The 26,962-nt window shown below is 32.7% G+C and overlaps 4 protein-coding genes and 1 long non-coding RNA gene across 5 annotated transcripts; 2 read left to right on the top strand and 3 right to left on the bottom strand.

The window, feature by feature from the left end:
* Window positions 1-7,172: 7,172 nt before the first annotated feature.
* LOC125857627 (uncharacterized) lies at window positions 7,173-11,767 on the bottom strand. Its single transcript, XM_049537235.1, has 4 exons — window positions 11,468-11,767; window positions 11,054-11,375; window positions 8,591-8,750; window positions 7,173-7,994 (listed from the first exon to the last, which is right to left on the bottom strand). Exons 1-4 carry the CDS (start codon window positions 11,621-11,623, stop codon window positions 7,532-7,534), a joined length of 1,101 nt encoding a protein of 366 aa, XP_049393192.1. The 5' UTR covers window positions 11,624-11,767; the 3' UTR covers window positions 7,173-7,531.
* A 2,617-nt stretch (window positions 11,768-14,384) lies between these two features.
* LOC125857648 (uncharacterized) lies at window positions 14,385-15,843 on the top strand. The gene is made up of 3 exons (XR_007445691.1): window positions 14,385-14,659; window positions 14,758-14,932; window positions 15,740-15,843. It is a non-coding gene; the product is annotated as an uncharacterized LOC125857648 (long non-coding RNA).
* Window positions 15,291-16,224, bottom strand: LOC125857640 (glutathione S-transferase U10-like). Its single transcript, XM_049537248.1, has 2 exons — window positions 15,842-16,224; window positions 15,291-15,767 (listed from the first exon to the last, which is right to left on the bottom strand). Exons 1-2 carry the CDS (start codon window positions 16,214-16,216, stop codon window positions 15,399-15,401), a joined length of 744 nt encoding a protein of 247 aa, XP_049393205.1. The 5' UTR covers window positions 16,217-16,224; the 3' UTR covers window positions 15,291-15,398.
* Window positions 16,225-18,643: 2,419 nt separating this feature from the next.
* Window positions 18,644-19,650, bottom strand: LOC125857641 (glutathione S-transferase U10-like). The gene is made up of 2 exons (XM_049537249.1): window positions 19,273-19,650; window positions 18,644-19,114 (listed from the first exon to the last, which is right to left on the bottom strand). The coding sequence occupies exons 1-2, from the start codon at window positions 19,594-19,596 to the stop codon at window positions 18,737-18,739; spliced, it is 702 nt and encodes a 233-aa protein (XP_049393206.1). The 5' UTR covers window positions 19,597-19,650; the 3' UTR covers window positions 18,644-18,736.
* A 1,577-nt stretch (window positions 19,651-21,227) lies between these two features.
* Window positions 21,228-26,920, top strand: LOC125857624 (uncharacterized). The gene is made up of 4 exons (XM_049537232.1): window positions 21,228-21,452; window positions 24,713-25,396; window positions 25,501-25,599; window positions 26,378-26,920. Exons 1-4 carry the CDS (start codon window positions 21,303-21,305, stop codon window positions 26,669-26,671), a joined length of 1,227 nt encoding a protein of 408 aa, XP_049393189.1. The 5' UTR covers window positions 21,228-21,302; the 3' UTR covers window positions 26,672-26,920.
* Window positions 26,921-26,962: the final 42 nt, after the last annotated feature.

The raw sequence follows: 26,962 nt of genomic DNA, 5'->3' as shown, positions 1-26,962 counted from the left end.
TCCGATTTGAACAATCTTTAGCTAGACATAAAATGATTAAGGATAAAAATGTTCATTTTGAACTCCGTAATGCATTAATAGAGCATTTATGAGAGCAATGTAATAATCTTGAAAGTAGAGTATTTATGTAATTATATTTCACTAATAATTTCACTTTTATTTGAATTGTCCATTAATTTGTATATTATATAATATTAACTTGCAATTTATGTTATTTATAAATTTAGGAAAAATATAATTTTATATTAAGTAATGAATTTGAAAAAATAAATTTTTATATTACATGAATATTATATAAAGTGATTATTTGGAAAAAAGGAAATAAAGGATGTGTATCATGAAATAAGAAAATAATAATGAAATAGAAATAATAATATAATATTGAGGAGAGAGAAAAAGATTCTTTTTTAGAGAGTAAAATAGAGAATTGGGTTGGAGTTGGTTGTCTGAAAAAATAGAGAACTCTATATTTGGAGAGTAAAATAGAGAATTGGGTTGGAGATGCCCTAAGTCTTACTCCACAGTACCGTCGTTGTCTCGCAATGAATAAGAATATTTAAATAAAGGTACGCCTAGCATAATGTTACAAGTTCTATCTTTTTATTTATTTTATGTTTTGATTGGACAGAGCTTTATCACTTAATTGTCCAGCAATCCTCACAGCCGCTGCAAATGTTCACACCACTCATCTATTGTTTGGTTAATGAAGAAGTTATAATTTTTCATTAAAATTTAATATGTGTTAAAAAATTAATATTTTTATATTAACAAATTTAATATTTCTTAATATATATTATATAATATTTTTTTAAAAAAAGATGTTTAATTGATTATCCTTTGTTAATGTATATAGAAACACTACTTTATTGTTTATGGTGCATCTTATATATTGACCATGTAATCTTTACTATATCTACAAATGTACTACTTTCATTTTTCACTTCTAAGAAAGTTTTTCCTGATTTTTTAAAAGAATACAAGAACGAATTGCTACGAAAAACACCATTAGATTTCAAATAGCATGTTTTAATTCAAATTTTCACTCAATTGGACGTGTCAAGCATATTTTTTCTTAGTAGCAGGATTACCATAACTAATGTGTTGAATTCACCACCATAGAATTCAACAATTACACAATATACTAGGATTGATCCTTCTAAAAACATAATCTTATGCTTATTCTACTATAATTGAAATTCATATTGGTGTTGTATATGAACGGTGTTAGAATTTTAGCCCAAAAAGTTTGTCGTGCATGCCTGAGATTTCTTTTTATGTCTATTTCAAGCTCGACCCTATTGTCAAATAATGAGGCCAATATATTAATTCCTAAAAGCCATCTTTCACATCATATTGCTTTTTTGATGTAAATATGAGTGAGACACTGAATCTAATTTTTCCTAAATCTTCTTGTACCTATTTTTAACACTTTGTAAATTTTCAAGAAAGTTTGGTTTACTATACAATGTAAATAGAAACTTAGCTATAATATAAGTTCATATTCTTCAAATATTTGTGCCTGAATTATCGCCGTTCAAGTCAATATAAACCAAATATGAACAAGAACAAAAAATAAAATAATTGGTACTATTATTCCAAGTGTTTTCACCAGATTTCTCATACAATACTTTAAAATGATTGATTGAATTAAAAATACCTCTGTAATGGCACCGGTTATTGACACTACGAAAGGGACCATAGAGTTTGCAATTAAGAAGATATACAAATGTCAACTATAACGGAACCCACATAAGCCCAATAGGCCCACTGTTTCCCGGCCCGTAAATTATGTCGACGTACACCAGCATCTATCAAACCAAGAAATAAATGGACTCAATCTGACTTTATCCAGTAAAAATTCCAAAATTCATTGGTATCTTATTTGAATACACTATTTAAGTGGTACCAAATGGTTTGAAATTTTGCAAGTCTACCTATTTCGGTACGAGTTTAGATATGCGATTTTAAAGTTTTACATGACTAAAGTCCAGACAAAAATGAATAAACTTTTGCTAAAAATATCTAAACTTCAGGTAAAAGTTGCTGAAATCAGACAAAAATGATTGACTATATCTTAAGTTCAAGCATTTCTATGTCTGAACTTCAAACACCACATATCCGATGTTTCTCTAAAATGGTAACCGTGCAGAAACTCTTAAACTCAATGGCACCAGAATTCATTATTTGCACACTTCGCCCCATCATGTATGTTTCAATTTGATCTAGGAGTCAGTTTGAAGTGATTTATGATTTTTGACATATTTTTATCATTTTTTATTTAAAATCAAGTGCTTATAAACACTTTTTGAATTTACCCAAACACTTTTTTTTTTTAAAAAAAAATAACTAATCCGAACAAGCTCAAAATTAGTTTCTTATACCAACGTGACTGGCGCTTTAAAATTCAAGTTTTTGTTTAGCTTCATGCAACTTAACTATTAGATGGGGCATTTTTTCTTCATAAGATATACTCTAATAATTATAATTGCTAGTTATAATATGTACTCCCTCCGTTCCTATTTACTTGTCCATATTTTCTTTTTTAGTTGTCCCTATTTAGTTATCCATTTTGACAAATCAAGAAAGGACAACAAATTTTTTTCCTATTATACCCTTATTTACACTTCTTGAAAATTGTAAAAGTGTATGTTGTTTCCCTCCAATTTATTTCACTTGAATTCAAATAAGTGGTTGTAATTTTGAAGTAAAAAGTTGTCATAAGGGTAAAATTGTAACTTCACTGTGCTAATCATTGTTGCCTTAATCTGTGTGTCATTTCTAAAGTGGACAACTAAAAAGGGATGGAGGGAGTATAAAATAGGTATATATTAAAACATTAATAAAATTGCACCAAGCTATCGACATGACAACCTGGACAGGTGTTAGGCTGTGAACAAATTGTATGGCTTGCTTTAATTTGGTTAGAACTTAGAAGGCGTCAATGGATGGGACACGTAAACGATTATTGGGCCTACATGCGGAGCCCACCAACAAATTCATTCCGCCAATATGGGCCTGACTGTTTAATCACCGAAGAATTTAAAGTGGGCCTAGTCCAGATCGGCCAAATCTTGACACGCCCATGTGATTTGATGCCACGTACCCCCTCCCGACAATTGATTGAAATTTTTGTTAATGTAAGTGTATCAAGTGTTGACTTTATATTAACCCAAATACCCAATTACGATGTTGCTACCAAAAGTCATACCTCTTTGAACTATTCATCTCTATTTACGAATTACGTGGTTATGTTTAATTGGATATAAGATTTAAAAAAAAATTATATTTGAGAATATTAAGTTAAATACTTCTATGATCATAAATTGTCTCACTAAAGATAAGGTGGAAAGTTACAAATTAACATTACTTTTAATTAAGACAATTTGTATATTTAGACAATCAAGGAATATTTTCTAACATTATAACTTTTTCAAGTATTTGAATTTTAGTTATTGTGATTTGTACTATTTTTTTAATTATTCAGTTTTGACTTTGCATTTCTTAAGAAAATAATGATCGATATGTGTATTTTACTTTGATACTCATATTAATTGATGTTTAGTCTTTAGTTTTGAAAAATGATTTAAGAATAAGTAATTAATGTTTGGAGTTAAAATCTGAAAAATAAAATAAAAATATATGTGTTTTCTTTTGATATGAGAAAAGTGATAAATAAAAGTAATTTCTTTTTAATATAATGGATAAGTAAAAGTGAACTAAAGGAGTTTAGTTTCTAAATATATATATTTTATTTTATTTTTGAAAAAGAAAATTGAAGATTTTATGTTCGAATTCATATAAAAAATTAGATAATTTGATTGTGAATCAATTCAAATAAATTAAAACAAAAGAAATATTGATATTAAAATATACTAAAAAGAAAAGTATAAACATAAATTAAAATAGAGGAAAATAATTCATTTGAGGCAATGTCTCGGCCATTTAGTTTTTTTTTTTTCTTTTTCTTTTTCTAATGATGTGATGATAGGCTTGGTACGTGGCAATGGGTTAGGGTGCATGATAATATTGTTATGTCAACTTCAATAAAATATGTGAAGTACTGAAATATAATTACTAAATTAAGAATTCCCACAAAACTTGAATTTGGAATACAATCACTGAAGAGTGCCCAACTTTCTTGTACGGCCAAAAATGGTGTTTTCAGTTACCTTTTAAATAACAAAATAATAATTCTGAGAGACACATAACTAAAACATGGAGATCAACAGCAAACGAAATTATTAAATTTCAAGTATTATTTTTTCAATATTTACACTCATAAAGTCTCAATTACTCCGGTAGATATGTAATATTATGACTTGTTGTATAAGTTACTTTCGACCTTCATATTTCTATAGGTGAATAGATGTTTTATCATTCATTTGTTAAAACAATTTGAGGGTCAATTAAAGAGCTAATTAGGAAATTTGACACGTACAAATATTATCGATCCCTGAATATAAAAAATTACGCTTATTTAGATTATACCGTCAAACAGTTAGAGCGTAAGCCTCAAGACATTTTGTGAGTGTCCCACCCAAAAGCGAGCCAGAAAGGCCTTTTAAAAAAGTGGTAACCATAATTCTCCTAGGAGGAAAAATGGTAGCTAGGGTAGGTGATGATTGACAAGCAATATGCTTGAATTCCTTGTCCATACCAATTTCCATCACTTAGCACCATGTGTTTGTCCCAAATGAGGCTTTCGGTGCAAAATGACATGATATCTAAAAAAATTAGGCTGGGTTTCTTGTCACTTAGAGATAATGCCAATGACCTTGTACTGTAATTGAGGGTACCACTAGACGGGTTGGATTGGTATTAGACCGATCAAAATGAATTGAATCAATAATCATTGTGTATCATATAAATATCAGGGGCAGACCCAGATTGTATAACAAAATGACACTATTTGACCCGCATTATATAACAAAATGACACTATTTGACAACAATAGTCAATTGGCATGTTGGTTCATTGTCTGGTTTTAGTATTTGAGGTTGCGGGTTCATCAAACCTAATTCTAAGCTTAGTTTTGCAAAATATAATAGACTGAGCTTGAGGTCATGAGTTCAAACCTCATTCGAAGCATACTTTTGCAAAATATAACATTTTCTTACTGAAAAATGTGGTTAAGTAGTATCAAACTCAAGACCTCTTCTAGCTTAAAACTAATTTAAACCAAGATAAGAATGTAATTTAGTCATAAGTGTGATAGTTAAATTTTTTGTGTACGCCACTGTATAATATATAAGAGATAGGCGCTTTTGTATAAACTTAGTCATATGATGTGAAAGGTAGCAATTAGACGAATGAACACCTGTCATAAAACTTAAATTTGAAAGAACAAAATTCATTGCATGCACCCTTAAATTAGTGGTCCGTTATCTATTCCAGAAAAAAGATAGTAGTACCAATAAATAATACGTACGTACTTACTGTAATAGAAATCAAACAAAAAGACGCGTTGCACTTTACTATTATCCTCCAATTAAATTAAGGTTGTACTTGTACACTACCATTATTATTGTGTTGCCACCAATAATTTCTACTCTTCGTTTATGGCATGGAAATATATATTCTGCTCTTCATTTGAAGATTCTTCTTTCAGCATTTCATTCTACTACTACTTTGCATTCGGTTTTTTGGTTTAGTTTTACACTATTCGATTTAAATTTTCAATTTTTGATTTTGTAAAAGTGTAACCCAATCTGATCCAAAATAAATTTGGTTTGATTTGATTTTCCTCTATTCGGTTCGGCTTTTTTCGATTTGATTACTCGATTATGTCAATAATTAATAAGATATATAACCAAAGTAGTAATATTTAATCCCTTAAATATTCTTTCTAATATAAATCATAAGTAAAACTTAAAACATAATACTTATAAGTATACCTATTATAGATGTAATTCAAACATAAAATATAAACGTAATCATCATGAAAGGCAATAACCAAAAAGGGACAAAAGTGGTTAACTCCAACTTAATTCTAAACGTAAACATTATATATATATATATATATATATATTAAATTCGGGTTTTTTCGGTTTTTATTTTTAAATCCGAAACCAAACAAAAAAACCAAACAAAGTAATTTATTAATTCAAAACCAATCCGAAAAACCAAAAAACCAATCTAAATAAAAATTCGATTTAATTTGATTTGATTATTCGGTTTAATCCGATAGTGCACACCCCTACTTCACATATCATGCACAAGTGCACTCATACTCATTATCAGCAAATTTTCTGCAGTTCCTTTACATGTAAAATTAAATTTGAACTAGGACTAATTTGTTTGCTTTCGACTTTATCTCAAATTTAGGATCGTTAATCTCAGTTCCACAAGCATTGCTGGAATTTCTCCAAGTTATTAAAGTAATCCTATATGCTCAAAGAAGCTACTTATCAGATACTGTCAAAACAAATTAAATCTACAAAATGACCAATGAACAATAGAATGTGTGTAATCTCCCTTCAGATAACTATGTTGTTGTAGTCAATCAAGCTAAACCCATCAACTATGCTTCAAACCCAGGTTAGTTTGGATCAGGTTTATGAATACTCTATATCCGTGTTCCAATACTTAAACCATTTACCTTTCAAAGCAAATTAGAGGCTTCCTAAATGGCATGCTTCTAATCTCACCTAGTTCATATTGTCTATATAGAAGCTTTACTTCAACTGTATATTCATTTTCCTTCATGCTGTACTAAATCTAATTAAGAGATGAATAAGTTGAAACGTTTTTTTCCAGGTTTAACTTTAATGAAAGCATCCCACAATAGCAATCCAGTTCACAAACTCAAAAAAAAAAAAAAAGAAAAGGGGATGCATATCTCCAGTAGAAGTTGCGTTCTCCTATGAGGTTCCGTATGAAAGGATAACCAATTGACAAGTAAAAGATGATAACCAGAACCCTTAAAATAAACATGCTTTCTTCTATTGAATTAAATCGTAACTTCTCTTCGAATGATACTTAGATATAAAAAAAAAAATCTGAAAACCGAAAAAGAAGAGGAATCACATCATCTCTTCACACTCACCAAGCTTTCAACAAAGAATGTTCTTCTGGAAAGTTATATTTATGCAACCACCTAACTCACATTCATTCAGCATTCTCAATTCAAGTTGAACCAACCCCCCAAATATCAGAAAATGACCTCAAACATATGATGAACCAAAAGATCATGTAAAATTTATTTCCTCAAACATAAATAACTGATGTATCTGTAATTTTTTATATAATAAAAAAAGAACAACCACAACTAAGAAACCGCTATAGCAGCACAGATTGAATAAGAACATTATTTATCTTAGATCGGTTTAGCGCTCAACTTTCTTTGGTTCAAGAGGAGGAAGATCTATCAATACAGATACAAATTCATACACTTGGGAAATCTTCATATTTATCATGTATAAAGGTTATGGCACTGTAATCTCATACTCTCAAATTTAACCAATTAACCTCACTGTTGCGCATGGGAAAAATTATGTACCTTTGACTACTTGAGCTGATAATCATTATAAGCCTACAGCTCATATATCTTTTGCAGAAATCTGTAAAGCTGTTCTGCAACTATTTCAGGACACTCTTCCTGGGGAAGGAGAGCACCTGGCACTTCAACATACTTGCTGACCCCTTTAGCCTCCTTAAGTGCTTCCATCTCTGCTTTTGACCTCTTGGGAGATCCCGCTGTTGCCAGAACTAGACACGGTATCTTACCCTCCAACTCTGCAAAGAGTTGGACAAATTCCTCCCTGGACTTTACTGGGTCAAGTAAACCAGTCAAGAAAGCAGCAGGCACATAGCGAGCACCTTGCCGTTTAGTGAGTGCGAATCGGCTCTCTATGATATGTGGAGTTACCTTTTCAGGGTCTGCATAAACATGGGACTTATATTGTGATGTTATTGATTTCTCATTGCTGACAAGTACATTATACATCATCCAACCAACAGCAGGGGCCCTTAAGGTCCCTCTAAGGAAACCATACCTGTAAAAAATGAGAATGAAAATATCGATCACGAAATAGTGTAATATCATTTTTTGCAAATGAGTGAAAATCTTAATACTACTATTATTGTTATCATTATTGTTTTCAGATGAAAACTTCAAATTTTGAAAGCTAAAGTGCTGGCAGTCATAAGCGTGTTATCCAAAGAATTTTCACGCAGGAAAAGCTCATGTCATTTGCTTCTTTCCTACAAAAACTGAAATAATCCAATATGGTGTATTTAAAATTTCTGAACCTTGTAATCCTCTATTCTTATGACCGAGAAATTTGTTTAGGGCCAACGCAGCCTTCGGAGCTCAAGGAGGATGGGACCCCCTCTACCCTTCTCCACTTAAAGCTGGCTTAGTTCGCATGATGCAGGGCTCGAACCTGTGACCTAAGTCACAAGTGCCTCAACCTTGCCAGTTAAACTAAGCCCTGGGGCGAACATGACTAGTTGATATTCCAAACCTTGTAGTCCTTTTGTTCTCTATATTGGGCATAGCCCTATAATGCGTGTCATTTAGCAAGCTGCTGAGATCTCAGATTAATGAACGTGTCATAAAGGTGCAAAGGAAGTAAAAATCTATGCCTACCTTGTTTCCATGCTGGAATCTCTTCCAAAAACAATAGGAAGTGGACCAGCCCAGGTGGGAGCAATAGAAGCAATTGCTGTTGGCTTAACCAAGCCCTTCTTTGCAGCACGAACTGCTAAGGTAGCAGCATGTCCTCCTCCAAACACCACCAAGTCCTTATCTGATTTATTTTAAAATAATTAACAAGTTAACCTCTAAGCAAATAAAAGAACAGATATCTTCAAAAATATTAAGGAACTTGGAAAAACATTTCCTGACGCAGAGGGCGAACATAATAGAAACATCACGTAAACACACAAAGGTAATAGCAGAAGACAGGGGGGAAAGCAGTAGACATGGGATGGCTGACTTTCCAACTATGGCTCATGCCGGTGTGTCCATGTTACCTTACAATTTTCTTGCTGCGATGGATGATCCCCTGGCAATGGTTTCCCCAACTGACAGTACCTTTTGCTCTTAGTAAAAGTTGTGGACTGTAAACTTCATTCTCCACTTTTCATTATCAAAAAAAAAAAAACTCTCATCTCCACTTTCTTTGATAAACTATCTACCTTATATGTCTCAAAAGGCAATAGACGATCCCCTCTAACGATCGCCTTAAGAGATTTATCAAGAGTAACATATCTACTATAACAAATTTGGAGATTTAGGATCAGGACACTACAAGCTATATCCTTCCACCCCACAATACAAAACCTAAACCAAAGAAACTACCCTTTTGGGCTCTTGGTTCTAGTTTTCCTCTAACATCGTATAAGTAGAACAACCCAAAATTCTCAAATTTGAATGATTGCAGATTGACCAAATCATATACATCTTCAAGAGTCATGAACTCAACACCCATAGACAGCTTCACCAAGTTATATGCTATTAAGACGGTATTTAGCTTGGACGCCTTAGCAGACCAACATTTGAGAGAATAGACCTTTCTCTCCCTAAAAAGATTATATTAATCTGTTCAGCAATGTCAGACTTTCTGTTATAAGTATTTATAGCATACAGTGTGACAATTTCATGATCCTCACGGAATTTATTGATATCACTTCCACAAAGGTTTTAAAATTATGAAGCCTGTTGATTGCTCCCCAAACTTCTCAATCAAGATCTTCCACCTCTTAAACGTGTCTGGGGATTTATATTTGTGTTTTTTAAGATATTACGAAGAATTTTTTTTTTTTGAGAAATCATAAGAAAGGTTCTTAAATATTTTGTACTATCTTTAGATGAAATGCAGGTCTTTGATGTAGGCTACAATACCTTTTGTTTTATGGATACAAATACCAAAATAAGGCCTCTCTTGATTTCCAAATATACAGCGCACAAAAATCTATCTTTCTTGTAGCTTGCTCAATGCTCGCAAAGAAGTTCACATTTGCTCAACACTAATCTCAGTAACATCTTGATCATTTTGTTGTGTTTTCTTCTCCAGCTCATTCTTTAACTTCTCACGATCATGGGAAGATGTCCCAGTGTTCCCAAATTTCAACAAATGACATCTTTCTGGATTTACACCTTTAGAGTGGATTATCTTTCAAGCATTGCTCCTTGGATCTTCTTCTGGGTATAGTGATATCAAGGTCAATCTTCTATTTGGCTTCCAGAGAAATGGTACTCTTATCTAGAAAATATCTCAAGAAAGTACCTTGTAGTTTTGGTTCAAATCCCAGAGGAGAAAAACACACACTAGGTGATCTCTTCCTATCTTCACAATCATTGGTAGATAAAATTACCTGGTATCTATGCCGACTAGCCCGAACACCACCATCATAAGAATAAAAAAAAATACCAGATTTTTAACTCAAAAGAAATTTCTGGAACTATTTCCCAACATTTCTATTCTCTAAGCATTATTTTCTAGAACTCTCCTGAAAACAACTTGATACAAAACTTCATGTCTAACTTGATCAGAATAACGCAAAATTGACCTCCAACTGCATCAGTACATGTGTCAACACAGAGAGAACGCATTTGTTTCCCAACACTTCTATTCACTAATAATGTCTAACTTGATCAACATGAGAAAAAAAATGAGATCTCCATTTATAGGGATTACGAAATCCGTTTGCGTCATTGCATGTGTCTGTATCATGTGCTGATAAAAATCTATCTCTCTGTGATTGCAACCTCCTATAGTTTTCTAACTCTCTATCTGTTATTTTTCTTCTTAGTCCCTTTTAATGTACTTCAACCCCTTTTTTTCATTTGAAAAAGAGGTTCACCTAATCTTGTTATAATGTTTTAGAGTACATTTCTTTTAAGTATAAGATTACAAAAAATATCAATTCCAAAGATCCAAACAGGATCAAAAGAATTTAAGACACCAAAAACAAAATCCCAAAATCAAACGCCTGCTCATGGTTTGATAGTTCAAATATCACAGTATACAATCTGCAGTTAAGTAAAAATATGCAAGTATAAAACAAATAAGCAAATCACATAAGCTAAAGAGATCTTTCAGCTTACCCGAATTGTTCACCGGACTATCAGGAGCATTAATGAAGTCTACCAAAAACTTTTCCATAACATCAGCATTGTAATCAAGCTTAGGTCTATCAGAGTAACCTAAACCAGGCCAATCCACAATGGTAGTTTTGTAATTAACTTTACCATTTCGTCCAGCAATGTCTTTAGCCACTGATCTCCATTCCTCAACAGTACTAACATCTGAAATAGTGGGAATCATCAAAATGTTCTTACAAGGCTCATCGCTTCCCTTGTCGTGTTCCTCGTAGTAAATATTCACAGAATTGTCATTGTCCTTGTATTTCCATACCCAGTTATTATTCTAACAAAAAAAACATAAACAGATTCACCAATTTTAGGAGAAGCAGGTAGAAATCAATGATTGGGAAAAAGGGTGTGGATTTTAAGTCTTACCTTTGTAGATAGGGAGGAGGAAGAATAATCGACAGAAGTAGAAGCTTTGACTATAAGCGGTTTGTAAAAATTTGGGGTTTGAGTTCTGCTGTTTCTGAAGGAAAGAGAACTCAATGAAGATGATGGTAGAAAGTTGAAAATTGCAGAGGAAGCCATGAATGAATGGTTAATGGAGACTCTGTCGATGAGTGAAAATGGAAACTTTCCTAAAATTTCTGCAACACAATAATTGTTTCTCTTTTCTTGGTTTTACAACTTTGTGTGAGGAAGAGAAGCCGCCGGTGTTGATTTTTTCTTTATTTCCTGTTCCAACTTAGATGATAGTCTTTTGATCTCTTTTTATTTTGCACGATTATTAAGAAATTATAAATAATAAAATAATTTTACTAATTCATTTTTTAATTTTTTTTTGAGAATTTCACAAAAAAGTGTGAACACTTTTTTAAAAAATAATATAAAAGTAAAATAGAAAAAAAATAATTAATATTTTTTTGATGCAGTAAGATAGATAATTAATGTGTGGCAAATATTTTTAATATAATGATCAACTAATATGAGATAGAAAAAATATTTTATTATTTGAATTATTGTTATTATTATTAAACGACTTCGAGGTTGATTAGGTCAAATACTTTAAAGCAATTGCCAACAATGAATGGTGTTTGAATGATCGATGACAATGAATTTTGATTTCTTTTTGAATCGTAAGTTTATGGATCAAGTACACAATCAAACTTTGGATCTGCTCCGATCGGATTTTGAGGTTTAGGATTGAACTTGATTTATTGAAATTGAAAACAAAAGGTGAAAATCTAGTAACTTGATTGATTTTACTTAAAGTAACAATCAATTTGAGATTACTAAAACCTTTATTGTTTGTGTTGAAGTCATTCCGACAAATCAAGTGCAATTTCAATTCTCAAAACCTGATAGGAAATGTTGTTATCCTAGAAGTAAATTTAAAATATGAGTATACAACCCATTATCAAACTCATTTTCTGAAGAAAAATCAAAATCCATTACCGCGGAGAATAAAACAATTCCCCATTTTTCTTATATAAAATTAATGAAAGCTATAAAATTTAAAAGAAGCCTAATAGGAAAATGAATGAACGGGGGTGTTTTATACATAAAAAAATAAAAATAAATTGCTATGAAGCAATAAATTTGAGATTACTTTGTAAATTCTATAACTTTGCTAATTTGTTTTTATCTAAAATTAATTACAAAGAGTTCTCTTTTTTATTTAATATTAAAATATCATAACATATTTTCTCACATATAAAGATGGAATAGTCCTTTTTCTTTTGTCCAAAAAACTGGAATGCTCATGTAATACAATTCAGTTCCAGTTACATTATATTTTTGAAATAGATACTTACATCTTTATATCATGAAAATCTTACACTTCCACCTCATAAATGTATATTGTAACTAATCATATTAATTATAATTATTAAAAAAATTAAATTATAAATACATCTTTTTATGAACTTAAAAAATAGGATAAACATACTTGCTGAATAATTTTTTTTACTACTTTAATATTTTTTTTAAAAAAGAGAATAAATACTTTTAAATAGGAAATGAACTCAAATTGAGTAATAAAATGACAATAACTTATATTACATATTTAGCAAAATATTTTAACATTTTGAAACATCTAAATACTATAATGATGATATCTTATACCAAAAACTAGATACAAGAGTCTGTGCACAGACCCAATATATATTACTCTATTTATGTGGCACATATATAATTAAAAGAGTTACATCAAAATTTTAAACTAAAATTTTGTATAATTTTCAAATAATATATGTTACTCATTTTGTCCCAACTTATGTAGTACATGGACTTTGATAGTCAACTAAATTATTAATATGTTTTTTTAAAATATTTTAAGTTATTAATTATTGTGATTTATAATGTTCTTAATTAATGTAATTTTCAAATAATGTATGTTACTCTCTTTGTCGCAATTTATGTGGCACATGTGAATTTTTGAGAGTTGACTAAATTTTAATATGTTGTTATAAATATTTTTAAGTTGTTAATTATTGTGATTTATAGTACTCTTAACGTAATTTTCAAATAATATATTTTACTCCCTTCGTCCCAATTTATGTGGCACAAGTGAAATTTTGAGAATTGATTAAATTTTAATATATTTTGTAAATTTTTTATTTTATTAATTATTGTAATTTATAATTTTGTTTTTTAGTAATTTATAAATACACAACATACTAAAAAGAAAAATAAGATAAATAAATTAAAATGAAAAAAATATTAAATATAAATTGAGGAGAAGGGAAAATCCATCAATTAACCGACGGATCTAGAGTGTGTTTGGTATGAATCTATAGTATAGACTATCGAGTAATATCAAACAATAATATTTGAAAAAAGCATCATACAAATCGCCAAATAAAACTTTTATTTAGTTAAGTTTTAAAGCTACAGAAAGTTTAAAATACGAGTCTCCATCTAATTTGGATTTCGATTGTAGATATCAAAACTTTTGTGTTGACTTCAAGTTGACAGTGAAAGCAAGTTAACTAATCAACATAAAAGAATAAAATCTGTTCATTACAGACATAATTGTATACTTTCGGATGTGCCATTCATATAGTTGAATTACATAATTACAGGGTTAAGTCATTGATAGCCACTTAAAGTTGTCTATATAATTCACTTGGACACCTCAACTTAACCTTATACCTATTGAACACTTCTATCAATTTGACTTTGAACCATTTGAACACTTTTTTAATAATCAGATAAAAGTATAAAATGCGTGTAACACACTCGCGGTGACATGGTGAACTAACAAATTAATGATGTACACGTGGCAATTTGAGTTAAAATAATAATTAAACATTTATTAAGAAAAAAAAAGGAAAAGACCATGTCCGCCACCATTGACCTTCGACCCTGCAACCTCCTCTATTCAAAGTGTTTCATCCACCCATTGTCGCCACCATCAGTTGTCAATCCACCATCTCTCTTAATTCAACTAAAAATAAATTCAGAAATGTGTTTTACGGGAAAAAAGTTTGAAATAACAAACTACATACTCTTCTTTAATTTCTTCATTTTTCGTCTCTGATTCGAAAGAAAATTGAAGGAAATTCAACCATTAATGGTGGAATTGAAGTGTTTGTGAAGAGATTTCCTAACTTCAAATAAGAGGTTCTGAAACTATTTGTTTAAAATCGAATCGTTCATCGATTTCTTCATTTCTATTCCTTTTCTCTTCAAGTTAATGGTAAATTTTTTTTTTTTTTCAGAAGAAATTACTCAAAGGATTTTAAAATTGTTTGGTTTGAGCTTAACAGAAAAAGAGAAGAATTGATGGTGGTGGTGCTAGCGCGGTGGAAATGGTGGCAGCGGGGTGCACGGTTGAAATGGTAGTGTAGCCGTGTAGGAAGAAGATATGGTCACAGAAGAAAGGAAAAGAAAGAGGTACAACTAAACACATTTTTTAAGAATATATGTTCACGCGCTAAATAATTGTGTAATATACTTTCCATGTCATGTCAGCAAAAAATGTTTAATAGCTACTTATTTTGAATAACTTAGGTGTTCAATAAGTACAACTTCTTGTTAAGGTGTCCAAGTGAATTATGCGGATAACTTTGAGTGGCTATTGATTACTTAATCCTAATTATAGACTATTAAATTAAATACGAATACGATATGTGAATTGTATATTCTGAAAATCAGTGTTTTAAGAGACTGGGGTGAGGCGAGATGTTTTACCTATCGAGACATAGGATAGTAAATCAGATAGCAGAAGCACTTGTTCACAGTATACTTCAAATTTCAACCAAAAGAAAACAGCTTATTGAAATCAGATGGCTATATGCCTTATTACACAGTAGAATTACATCAAACCATGAGAAATTTTGGCACCAGAACGCCTAGAAGCTCAGTGAGCTTGACCATTAGTACTTCTTTCTTTCAAAACTCGAAGAAATGATACCGTCTTGTCATGATTAGGAACAGTTTCTTTAAGCAGGGGCAATTCGAGTAGACTATTAACCCATGAGAGAATCAGGGGAGCCTTTTCTGGATCCAGAAAGTTCACTCCAAATGCTTCTTCCTGTGCTTTGCACATGCCAAATGCTACGACGATCCAAATGTCTACGAGCCCTATGTTTCTGTTTTCAATTTTAGGATTGCCCTCGGGAAAAAAAGTCTTCAATCCATCTTCAAGCACGCTAAATTTCTGATGAAATTCCTTACACGCCTTTTTTTGGTCTTCTGCAGTGAATATATTGAGCATGCACTCCATCACCTGAAATACGCGAATTATTGTACCACATGAAAAAAGGGTGGATGCGCGCATTAACTTAAAATGGATTTTGTTACCTGTTGAATATAAGCAGCCCAGAACCGGACTTTGGATCTTTCATAAGGATCTTCTGGCAAGAGTTGAGGTCCATTCTTCCATGTTTCGTCTATGTATTCAACGATGACAAATGACTCGTTTACTGGCTTTCCATTGTGAACAAGTATAGGGACTTTCTTATGAATTGGGTTGTATTTGAGGATCAATGGACTTTTGTTGCTTAAATCTTCTTCTATATACTCAAAAGGTATGCCTTTGACTTTGAGAGCCAATTCAACTCTCTTCACATAAGGGCTAAGCCACATTCCATGTAGAGTTACCTTGTTTTCTTCTCCCATTTTCCCTCTCTGATATTTTTTCTGAGTCGACATATGATTTTGCTTATATATATACATATTATTTTAGCAAAACTTCATTTTCAAAGTTAAAAAAATGCTAATATGTTGAATGGAAATGTGATTTATAAAATTGTCTGTTCTTTGAATTGTGATCCAATTCAATTATGACAAGAGCAATGACGGAATTAGCTGCCCATTTCTTTGTGTCCAAGTTAGCCAAGTGATGTTGATTCAAATGAATTCAGGAGAAAACAGAGTAATCTTTTTTCATGACTTTGATGTCATCAATGAGGAACTGCAGCTTTCTTTCTGTTTTACCCGTCCCTAGTAGCTTCCACCTTTATTGCTTCCTTGGTGACTCGATGTCACAATCTTAAAATTGGAGGTGGAGGATGCTTACCGTTTGATCAACCCCTCTTGTCAACTGCAACTTCTTTGGTAGTATTTTAAGGTAAGACTAGGACATATATTGTATAAGATAAGTGTTTAGATCAGAATGGTTGACCAAACAACTATATCCATTTAAAAGTGTGCTCAAGATAAGTTATTTTAGTTCTGGGGCTACTAAAGCCATTATAGTCAAGACACTACGAATTTTTAAAGGAATTCGTTTCTAATTCTCTATTGCAGATAAATCAGAGGTATTTGACTAAAGTAATACTTGAAACACAAAATTGTTAGGGCAGAAATTGGAGATAATATTATCTTCTTCAAATGACTATCTATATCTATTTGTCAATCGACATCAGTGCATACATCCATTTAGGCTTTTCTCAATCTTTAAATTTTGAGTTTGCGAACAAAGTCCCACATTGAAAGCTGAATAGATGGGGAGACTACATATAAGGTGTAGGAATCTCTTAATGGTGTGAGACATTTTGAGAAAAATATACAAACTTGTTTCAAAACAAATTATATCACATATCTCGAAAATTGATCTGGACTTGACTTAGAAAGAATAATATCAAGAGTATCTTTAGACTAATTATAAGATTTTAGAACAAAGATTGTTTCCATCAAGTAATGGCTTCCCATTTGGGAAAAGATATTGCATAGACTCTTCCACTAACTTCAATTTTTCAGTAACATATACTATCACTTACTACTTTCTCTTGTGCCTCTCCATGAGTAGTGATGGCACGGCGCATATACGCTCTCAAATAGCTACACGAGTGTGTTCTTGTAAGCGTAAAAATGATTTCGACCACTTGTAAATGTTTTTTTTTTTTCGGAATATAAAATAAAAATAAATTTATACAGTAAAAGATTAGAAAATCAAATCTCCGCCAAATAGTTTCACATTAATTTTTTTTCTTCCATTCTTTGTGCATTATCATGTACTGCATGCCTTCCCTTTTAATCTTCCTTGGCGTAGCCAAACTAATTATTTTATTTTATTTGCATATTTTAATACTATCAAATTGAGTAAATCAAATACTTCTACTGCACAATTTGGATTATTTACAGCAAGTTGGCATCCATCGAGATTCAGATCCTTTCCTTCTTTCCACTATATTTCATTTGCAGGGCTGAGCCAAAATTTAAAATTTATAGTTAGAGAATTTAGTCTCTTTTTTTTTGAGTTACTAGCCTTCAAAATTAAATAATTTTTTTTTAAGATAAATATAAAATTTAAATCAAATTATTAGATTCCGATTAATTTGTCAGTTGTCACTCATCACGCATGCAGTGGTCAAAAGCAAATTCAATATTAACTGATATGTCACACTGTTGAGGGTAAAGGCTTATCAGATTCTAATTAGTGGGCACTATTGAATGCTCATTAGTATGGCAATAGTCAAATCTTTAATCTCTTACTGATGCGAATTGGTGACATTAATCAAGCACTTGATCAACTTGTCATCTAAAGTATACATATATTGCATGTGGTAGACACGACAATGTGGGCAGGGGTCTAGATAGTTTGGACCAACTTCAAATCTCAATATTTTGGTTATTTGAATTATGGATTTTATTTTTAAAATTTATGAATTTTGATCGGTTATCGAATTTAGTATTGCAATTTTCGGATATTCAAAAATCTAACTTTTTTTATATCTTATATTTAGTCCTATCCAAATGATATGTGCCAATACTAATAAGTCTAATTTCTAAAGATATAACAAATTAGCACCTTACGATCCTACCCATTATATTATTTAATCTGGAATTACATTGTATGATAATCTTGTTCTTTATTAACGATAGAAAGTTGTATATTCTAAAAGAACAAACTATTACATGAATTGAGATTATTGTTAACTGCCATGACCTGTCTTAAAAGCTCAAAATTGAAAACCCAAAATATCCAAGTCGATTATTCCAATCCGAACTATCGGAACCACCCCTAGACATGCTACATGGAGTTAGAATAAATGGTTGAAATATTACTCTCAAACTTGATTTATAGTACTGATCGGTATGTTAGAACAAATTAATTTGCTATAACCTGACGATCTATTATATTAATTATCAATGTATATATATAACTTAAATTCTTGGATAACCCAATATTGAGTTAATTACATGAAGAAGCAAACTTATTCATCAACCATAAGTACTTGTTTCATTACAATATCAAATATTGGATTGAAACCTAAAACCATTTTTCTTAATAAACTCAAGTCTTGAAACAACCTTGTCATGTGGAGGCAGAGTTTCTTTCACCAAAGGCAGGTCAAGCAAAGTAGTCACCCATGAATATACAAATGGATTCTTTTCAGGGTCCAAAATTTTCATTCCAACAACTTCTTCTGCTGCCTTATATGTAGCAAGTGAACACACAATTATTATATCTAAAAGCCCCAAATTTTCAGCACATATTTTAGATCTTCCCCCAGGGAAAAAATCTTTCATTCCTTCTTCCATTACTTTTAGGATCTCAAAGAATTCATCAAATGCTCCTCCCTCAACATCTGTGGCTGAAATGAATGCTTTCTTCATGGTGTCCGATATCTTCAAAATAATATTTGAATGGTGAGACGTGCGTGAAGAATATACTTTTTTACAGTAGATTGCATGTTAGAGAGAACATAACATAATATGAAAATGACTTTTGTCATATCCATATAATAACACAAAAGGAAAAATAAAAAAATAGAGATATGTATAACCTGAAGGCAGTAAGAAGCCCAGAGACGAACTGTGGCTCTTTCATAGGGATCTTCTGGTAATAATAGAGGCTGCAAGTTTTTCCAGGTTTCATCGATGTATTCAAGAATCACAAGGGACTCGGAAACAGGCTTACCGCGGTGAAGGAGTAGTGGAACCTTCTTATAGATGGGATTGTACTTGAGAAGAAGAGAACTTTTGTTGCTCAAATCTTCTTCTACATAATCAAATGTTATGCCTTTGATTTTGAGAGCCAACTCCACTTTCTTTGCATATGTGCTAATCCACATTCCATGTAGTGTAACTTTATTGTTTTCCTCTTCCATTAATGGTTTTTCTTCTCTCTCTCTTTTTTTAAATGTTAAATAGATATTTCCACCAAGTACAAGCTACAGAATTTTTAGAAAGGAAAGGTTTCTTTGTATTCATGCTTGAGGTTGATGTCACGTCAAAAAAGAATATATAAGAAAATTATGAAAAAAGAATTATTATTGTTTGTCAAGAATGGGATTCGAACCCATCCCTTTCGGACGTGGCGCCTTAGACTAACTCGGCCATCCTGACATTTGACTTTTCATATTAATTGTATAAATATATTAATTTTGCTCTTCCAATTAACTGGTAATATTTTCTTGTATCAAACTTAGGACTGGACATAAAATATCAAAAACTAAATTACTGTACTGAATCAAAGTTTTTGGTATTCAGTATGATATTCGGGAGTAAAATCTTAGAATTATGATATTCAGGTTTGAGTTTGGTATGAGAAATTAGTGCCATTTGGTATTTGGTATTTTCTGAATATCGAATTATTTACTTAATGAAGGTTATATATTAATATGTCCATTACTCATTAGTACGAGATCGAGTTCAAACTCCAAAGAGAAGGTTAAAGAATAAACATAAACAACCAAATATTTATGCAATGACGGAGCCAATTTTTTTATTAAAGGCGTCCAAGAATAATAGTGTGTAATCGTCAAAATACAACAAAAAAATATTGTGCTATTTGGGGTTCAAACCTGGAACTCCTTCATTCAAATGGATCATACCACTGCCCCAAAGACGTAGCTTTTGTCAAGGATGTCCAACATTAAATATATAACCTTTAAATGTAGAATTTGACATTTATATACAATGTAATTTTCTAACGAAGGGTGTCCAATTGGAAACCCTGGGTGGCTGTAGCTATGCCACTATATATATGTCTTATAGTTGTATCATTTTATTTTTCTTGATGTCTTCTTACTTATTGATCTTCTATTATATTGTGTTTTTGTATAAAAAATAGAATTAATTGGGAAAATAGTATTAACTTTGTATTACATCGATTATAACTTCAATACGGTATTACCGAATACCATATCAAATTAAAAATTAATTTACTGAATTACCGAATAATTGCAATATTTTAAATTTGTATGTTATGTAAATTTAATTTTTTAGAAAAATAAAGAACTCATCTATAGATCTATACCAAATTAGATGTGATTACTCCTTGTATTTCGAATCTTGCCACCACTTTTGTGAGTAAGACCATTAAGTGCCCGTTTGAATTGGCTTAAAAAAGTAGTTTTTAAGTTAAAAAAAAAAAAAATTGAAATGATTTTTAAGTCAAAAAATAAAAAGTAGGGGAGACCTACTTTTGGTTTTTGACTTATTTAAAGTCATTTTTGACCTTGTCAAACACTTCCTAACTTATTTTAAGTCATTTTTGATTTATTTTAAGTTAATTTTTATATTTATCAAATACTTCTACAAAAAAAAACTGACTTAAAAATATATTTGACCAATTTTTAAACCAATCCAAACACCCTCTTAAAGTCGTAATTGGTTGACCATATTGGCACTAAATAAAAGTGGTTGACCATAAATTTTTCTTTCCCAAAAGTAGGGGGCTAAAGTGCGTACAATCCAAACTCAAAGGTGGTTAAGTGCATTAACCTATAATATCAAGATGTACCCAAAAATCGGGTAGTCTATATAAGGCGGTTGAGAGGGCTAGAACACAGAAAAAGAGAAGAGAAAGCAAATGGAATCGTCTGGGCAATGGCTGGAAAAAGCGTTACTGGAGCTATGTAACAAGATAGAGAATGGCCTTGATTTAGATGCTGAGATTATTTCTGGGCTTGTTTCTTATTGTGAGCTTGCTCCTCCTCTCGAGGCTAAAGAATATCTTGATGTAACCTTATTCCCTTCCTCCATCTATAGTTTCTGTGATGTTGATTTTCTTGCTTTCAATTTTGTGTTCTGATAATTAGGGTTTTGGATTCAGTTGAAAGTCCATAATTGAGAGTTGGGGTTTATAATTGATTATAGACTGTACTCATTGACATTTGAAAATCAAAGGGGGTCTTTTGTTAGATGCAAGAGGATAATGTGTCTGACTCTGTATTTTGATCCCAGTGTTACTTATTGGAAACCTGATTGGATATCCTGTGGGAATTTTCCTTTGTGTTCATCTTGTTATTTATCTTTTCTGTTTCTGGTTCTCTTTTGCCTAATTGCTTGGTTTCAGTATTTAGGTTACTTTAGATTGGTTTGCGTTTTCTAGACGTGTACTTTGATGCTCTAATGGTGATTGAAAAAATTGTGGACTAGCTTCTAATTCACTTGAAACTCTTAAATAACGAAGCAATACAGCATGTTTGAGATTTTACATTCACCAGTCATCGCCATTTTTTAAATGGATAGTAAAAAATATACAGAACTCCGTCCTTCTTAAAGGCCTACTTCCAGATTCTGATATATCTCCAACTGAGTTAGGGTTATGCACCTTATCCAACAAGAATGCAAATGAATTTGTAACTTGAACCTCCCTCTTCTTCCTTTTTTTTTTCAGCAATCAGCAGTGAAACAACTCCTTATGTTGTGCTTGTGTACCTATTAGGATTATATGCTTATATGTTTGTGTAAATGCTTTTGAACACTATTGTTAACATTGCTCTTCTCCGTCTTTTGATTTTTATTTTTTTTAAATGAAATCTGACAATGCTTCAAGTAGAGAACATCTGATAACTTACTGAAATTTGCTTTTTTATGTTGACATAATTGTACAAAGAAATGAACAAACAGCTAGTGTTTTGGCCTAATCAGTGTTGTCAATCCACACTTAAACCTTGAAACTAGGTGCAATGCAAGTTGGATGCTTCACATCTTTCAGATAAGGCTTCTGATCCAATTTAGCCAACAAAAGGAAAAAGTTTGCCTTTCATTGCAGGCCTCAAGGCACCAACTGTGCGTCTTAGGGAAGTCCAACAACAACAACAACAACATACCCAGTGAAATCCCACTATGTGGGGTCTGGGGAGGGTAGAGTGTACGCAGACCTTGCCACTACCTCGTGGAGGTAGAGAGGCTGTTTCCGAAAGACCCTCAGCTCAAGTACACCAAAACCAAGTTAAAGGCGAGGAAAACAGTGCATAAAACATACCATCCAATAAGAAAGATAGTAAATAATCAACAGAGGAGACGGAAGCCTCAATAGAACAATGAGAGGAGTGAAACGCCGTAAACAACATAAGGCTATAGGTACCACAGACAAGAACTGCAAGTGCAAGGCTACGACCACTGCACACGCTAGCAACCCATACCCTCGCGAGAAAGGACAGCGCGCTAGCCCTACTAACCTTCAACCTTAATACGTGACCTCCACTCCTTCCTATCTANTTGGCCTAATCAGTGTTGTCAATCCACACTTAAACCTTAAAACTAGCTGCAATGCAAGTTGGATGCTTCACATCTTTCAGATAAGGCTTCTGATCCAATTTAGCCAACAAAAGGAAAAAGTTTGCCTTTCATTGCAGGCCTCAAGGCACCAACTGTGCGTCTTAGCCCTTAGGGAAGTCCATCAGCTAATTGCTTTCTTAAGTTTAACTTTATAAGGCCCATGATCTTTGTGTTTATAGAGCAAAGAGTTGGCACTAAATCAATGCATTTTATCCTGAGAAAAAAGAAGAAAAAGATGGTAGCGTTTTGGTACAGTGACAAAGGCACTAACTCTGTTTCACAGCAAGGACCATTCAAACTGCTTTCTTAAGTTAAATTTATGATACCCATTGGCTCAGTGAAGAAGTTGTACTAAATAATAAATAGAGCTGGAAAAGCAATTTATGAAGAATGAATATGGAAGTATTGCTGGTGTAGAAAGTCAGAAATTAGCTAAAAAAACATTTGCCGAAAATAACTGAATTTGAGCTTGATAAAAAAAAAATGAAAATGATTTTTGAACTTGACTGACATTTTTTTTACTTGAGGGGGAGCCTGTGTTCTCAACTTTTAATCATTTATCAATGATGTCTTATGTTCATTAATAGTTTGTTTTTTCTTGTATCTATGTCTTTAAGTCTACTTGATATTTTGAGAATGTGTAGATTAATGAGGAGGCACTTCTTTGATGAGTCTTTCTAGGAGTCTGGAGCTGCAAGGGCAAAAAAATTGAGTGAAATTTCCAAAAGGGCAACAAAAATAAGTTTGAAACCAAAAGGGTAACATTTAAACGAGAGGGAGACGGCGTCTAAATTGGGGTTGCAATTGCAAAGCGCAGATCCCTATGCGCCTTACAAGTCGCAGGCTGTCTGCGCCTTGTAAGGCACATTTACTCTGTTGATCAAACACCAAAATCTTTGTATAGTGATGTTTTAGAATAGCAAAATAATAAGCTAAAACAAGAAAATTAAAAGATGTGTATATGAATAAAAGAAAGAAAAAGGGGTAACTCAATAGCAATAGAGAAAAAAATACAAATAAAAGGCAACAAATTAAAGGGACTTGCTTTTCATCATTAACCAGTCAATCAATCTATTAAAATAAATAGGAAGAAGAAGCTAAGAAAGAGAAAAGAGAAGACTCTGTATGAGAGAAGAATAAAAGTGACAAAGGCGTGGGAACCAATGCGCCTTACAAGGTTCAGACAGCTTGCGACTTTTAAGTTGCTGTCTCCTAGCGCCTTATAAGGCGCATAGGGACCTGCGCTTTGCAATTGCAACCCCAATTTAGACGCCGTCTCCCTTCCCGTTTAAATGTTACCCTTTTGGTTTCAAACTTATTTTTGTTGCCCTTTTGGAAATTCACTCAATCTTTTTGCCCTTTCGGCTCCGGACTCGTCTTTCTAGCACACATTCCCTTCCACCTGTTAGAAAGTGAAAATTACCTTTTCATTTGGTATTTGAAAACAATCCTAATTGGGAACTTGATAAGACCTTTTGTACGTTGTTACTTGTTATTGGTTATTAAAACTTGATTTCATGTAAAGTTACCAGTTTAAAAAAAAAAACACAACTTGATTTCATGTATCAGCATTTTCGTAATTTTCTTTTTTTGTAAGATCTTCTCTGCATATGGCCATGCAATTAAGATTATGTTTGGTCCTTTTTCTTATTGGTAACAGTTGACTGTTGTTTGTTCATTTACTGACATCTTTTCTTTCTGAATCTTCTATAGAATATCATAGGTCAGGATGCTGGAAAAAGTGTGACTGGTGAGTATTTGAGACGGAGAGGTCATTCAGATTTATACCACGGTACCTCTGCTTCCAAATTGCAAGCATATGTAAAGCCTCCTTCAGGTGATAGTCTGGCAGCTGGAACTAAAAAACAAGTACGAGCACCAAAAGAAAGTAAAGCCTCAAGTAAGCAGGAAAGCCAGAGCACAGCTGAGACATCTAATGGACGAAACCTACAGAGAGGAAGTCAAGGGAACTCTACAAAAACAACTGCACCTCAATCCCAAGCAAGTCAAAAAAACTCTAAAAAGAAAAAATCTGAGAAAGTTATTTCTCTTGCTGAGGCTGCAAAAGGTTCCATCATATTTCAACAGGGGAAGCCATGCTCGTGCCAAGCCCGCCGACACAGGCTGATAAGCAACTGTTTATCTTGTGGGAAGATAGTCTGTGAACAGGAAGGTGAAGGGCCTTGCAACTTTTGTGGTGCACTTGTGTTGAAGGAGGGAAGCTCGTATGCTGGATTAGATGAAGGTCCAGTTCCAATTTCCGATGCTGAGGAAGCAGCTGAAGCCTATGCAAAGAGGCTAGTTGATTATGATCGGAACTCTGCAGCACGTACGACTGTTATCGATGACCAAAGTGACTACTATGAGATTGAGGGAAACAGCTGGTTGTCGAAGGAGGTATGCAGTGTACTGATTGTGAGAACATTTCACTTTGCAAGACTTGGTTTCTATGATGTTACTGACTTATGTTTGTGATCCTTCTTTTCCTCCCCTTTCAACAGGAAAAGGAAATTCTGAGGAAAAAGAAAGAGGAGATAGAAGAGGCTGAACGTGCCAAACGAAATAGAGTCGTAATGACGTTTGACCTCGTCGGCCGCAAGGTTTTTCTTTCATTGCTATTAAGGAAGATGTGCTTTTTCCTTCTCCCTTTTGTCCTTTTATCTTCTTTTTTTCTTCCGCGTTCTTTTTCTTTGCTATGTAGGGTGAGAAAGTGGTTCTTATCTTGTTCTTTTGTGAATTTCGTTAGTCTTGCTTTTTCAATCATCAAGGCAAACTAGTGTCTTCTTTTGTCTTTTGACTGTTGACTGTTGATTCCTATATTTTCTTTATGTAAATGTGCTGCAGCATAGCTCAGTGTTGAATACCATGTTGATAGAGATTAGATATCCAAAGTCTGGCTTTGACTTTAATCAAAGTCGAATGTGAGATTCATAGACCAAATAAAAAAATAAACATTGGGCTTGGTCACAAGTTGCATTGGAGCATTGATCAATTATCACTACAATTGATTCTCATGCAATTCCACCATCTGCTCTTTGATTGTCTGAAAAGAGTTGGAAATTTCTTCAACCTCCCTTCTTTTTGTTATCCCCAGTTTCTGACTGTTTGTGCTAGACGGAAAAGTCACTTGTTGCTGTGTTATTACTTGCATCTTTTTTGTGTATTGTATTGAAATTTTTAGTTAGAGATGCATTATGTATTATGTATTCTTGTTTAGGCACGGGCTTAGGATTACACTCTTTTATTTTTTTTCCTTTTCTTGGCGGACAAGCATTAGTCCTGTAACTTTCTTGTAATAACCTGAAGAAAGCCTGCTGATTGCTTGGACAAATTTATATATCTTAACTCAAATACCCTTTTTAATCTACATTTCTGCAGGTTCTTTTAAATAAAGACGAGGCCGCTGAAGAACTGCAGAAGGGAATTCTCTTCAGACCAGCAGAGGAAAAGGAAGCAACCCGCATTAAACCTAACCCAAACCTAAAGGTACAACCCGTCTTTGTGGATCCAGGTCCCAGGAAAACTCCCAAGGAGAAGAATAATAAGAAAGGCCCGAGAAATGGCTTGTGCTTGGAGATTACTGGGAGAGTGCAACATGATACCAGTGAACACTCACGTTTGATTGTAGAGGGCAAGCTACATGGATCTTCAAGTAGCAAAATCGTGGCATGAGCCATCTATTAATAGGACAGTCGGAACTTCAGATGACTCTGAGTGTGCCTTTGATTACTATTGAGAAGTATATAGGTTGACCAATTAAGTACTCGTCATCCCCACACCTCCAAATATGTCATCTTTCTGGGGTAGGGCGTGGAGTGTAGAAAGTTACTCTTATAAACTTGCTATTTTAAGTCCTGATTTATCAAGAAAACAATTGTCTGCAAATATTTGTTTGGAGTAGAATGAACTTGGTTGTCATCTGTGTTCAATGTTCTTCATCCTTCGCCCTGTAGGCGGTCGCGC

The sequence above is a fragment of the Solanum stenotomum genome, chromosome 3 (genome assembly GCF_019186545.1).
Source record: "Solanum stenotomum isolate F172 chromosome 3, ASM1918654v1, whole genome shotgun sequence".
Classification (NCBI taxonomy): Eukaryota; Viridiplantae; Streptophyta; class Magnoliopsida; order Solanales; family Solanaceae; genus Solanum; species Solanum stenotomum.
Note: the sequence above shows the minus strand (reverse complement) of the source record. Positions and strands in the feature narration are given on the sequence as shown.

Coding starts and splice junctions, on each gene's coding strand:
- LOC125857624 (XM_049537232.1), top strand. CDS start 21,303: ATGGAATCGTCTGGGCAATGGCTGGAAAAAGCGTTACTGGAGCTATGT. Junction 25,397..25,500: donor ACAGCTGGTTGTCGAAGGAG/GTATGCAGTGTA, acceptor CCCTTTCAACAG/GAAAAGGAAATTCTGAGGAA. Junction 25,600..26,377: donor TTGACCTCGTCGGCCGCAAG/GTTTTTCTTTCA, acceptor ACATTTCTGCAG/GTTCTTTTAAATAAAGACGA.
- LOC125857640 (XM_049537248.1), bottom strand. CDS start 16,216: ATGTATATATATAAGCAAAATCATATGTCGACTCAGAAAAAATATCAG. Junction 15,768..15,841: donor GGGCTGCTTATATTCAACAG/GTAACAAAATCC, acceptor CGCGTATTTCAG/GTGATGGAGTGCATGCTCAA.
- LOC125857627 (XM_049537235.1), bottom strand. CDS start 11,623: ATGGCTTCCTCTGCAATTTTCAACTTTCTACCATCATCTTCATTGAGT. Junction 8,751..11,053: donor TAGTCCGGTGAACAATTCGG/GTAAGCTGAAAG, acceptor AAAATAAATCAG/ATAAGGACTTGGTGGTGTTT. Junction 7,995..8,590: donor GATTCCAGCATGGAAACAAG/GTAGGCATAGAT, acceptor CATTTTTTACAG/GTATGGTTTCCTTAGAGGGA.
- LOC125857641 (XM_049537249.1), bottom strand. CDS start 19,596: ATGGAAGAGGAAAACAATAAAGTTACACTACATGGAATGTGGATTAGC. Junction 19,115..19,272: donor GGGCTTCTTACTGCCTTCAG/GTTATACATATC, acceptor ATTATTTTGAAG/ATATCGGACACCATGAAGAA.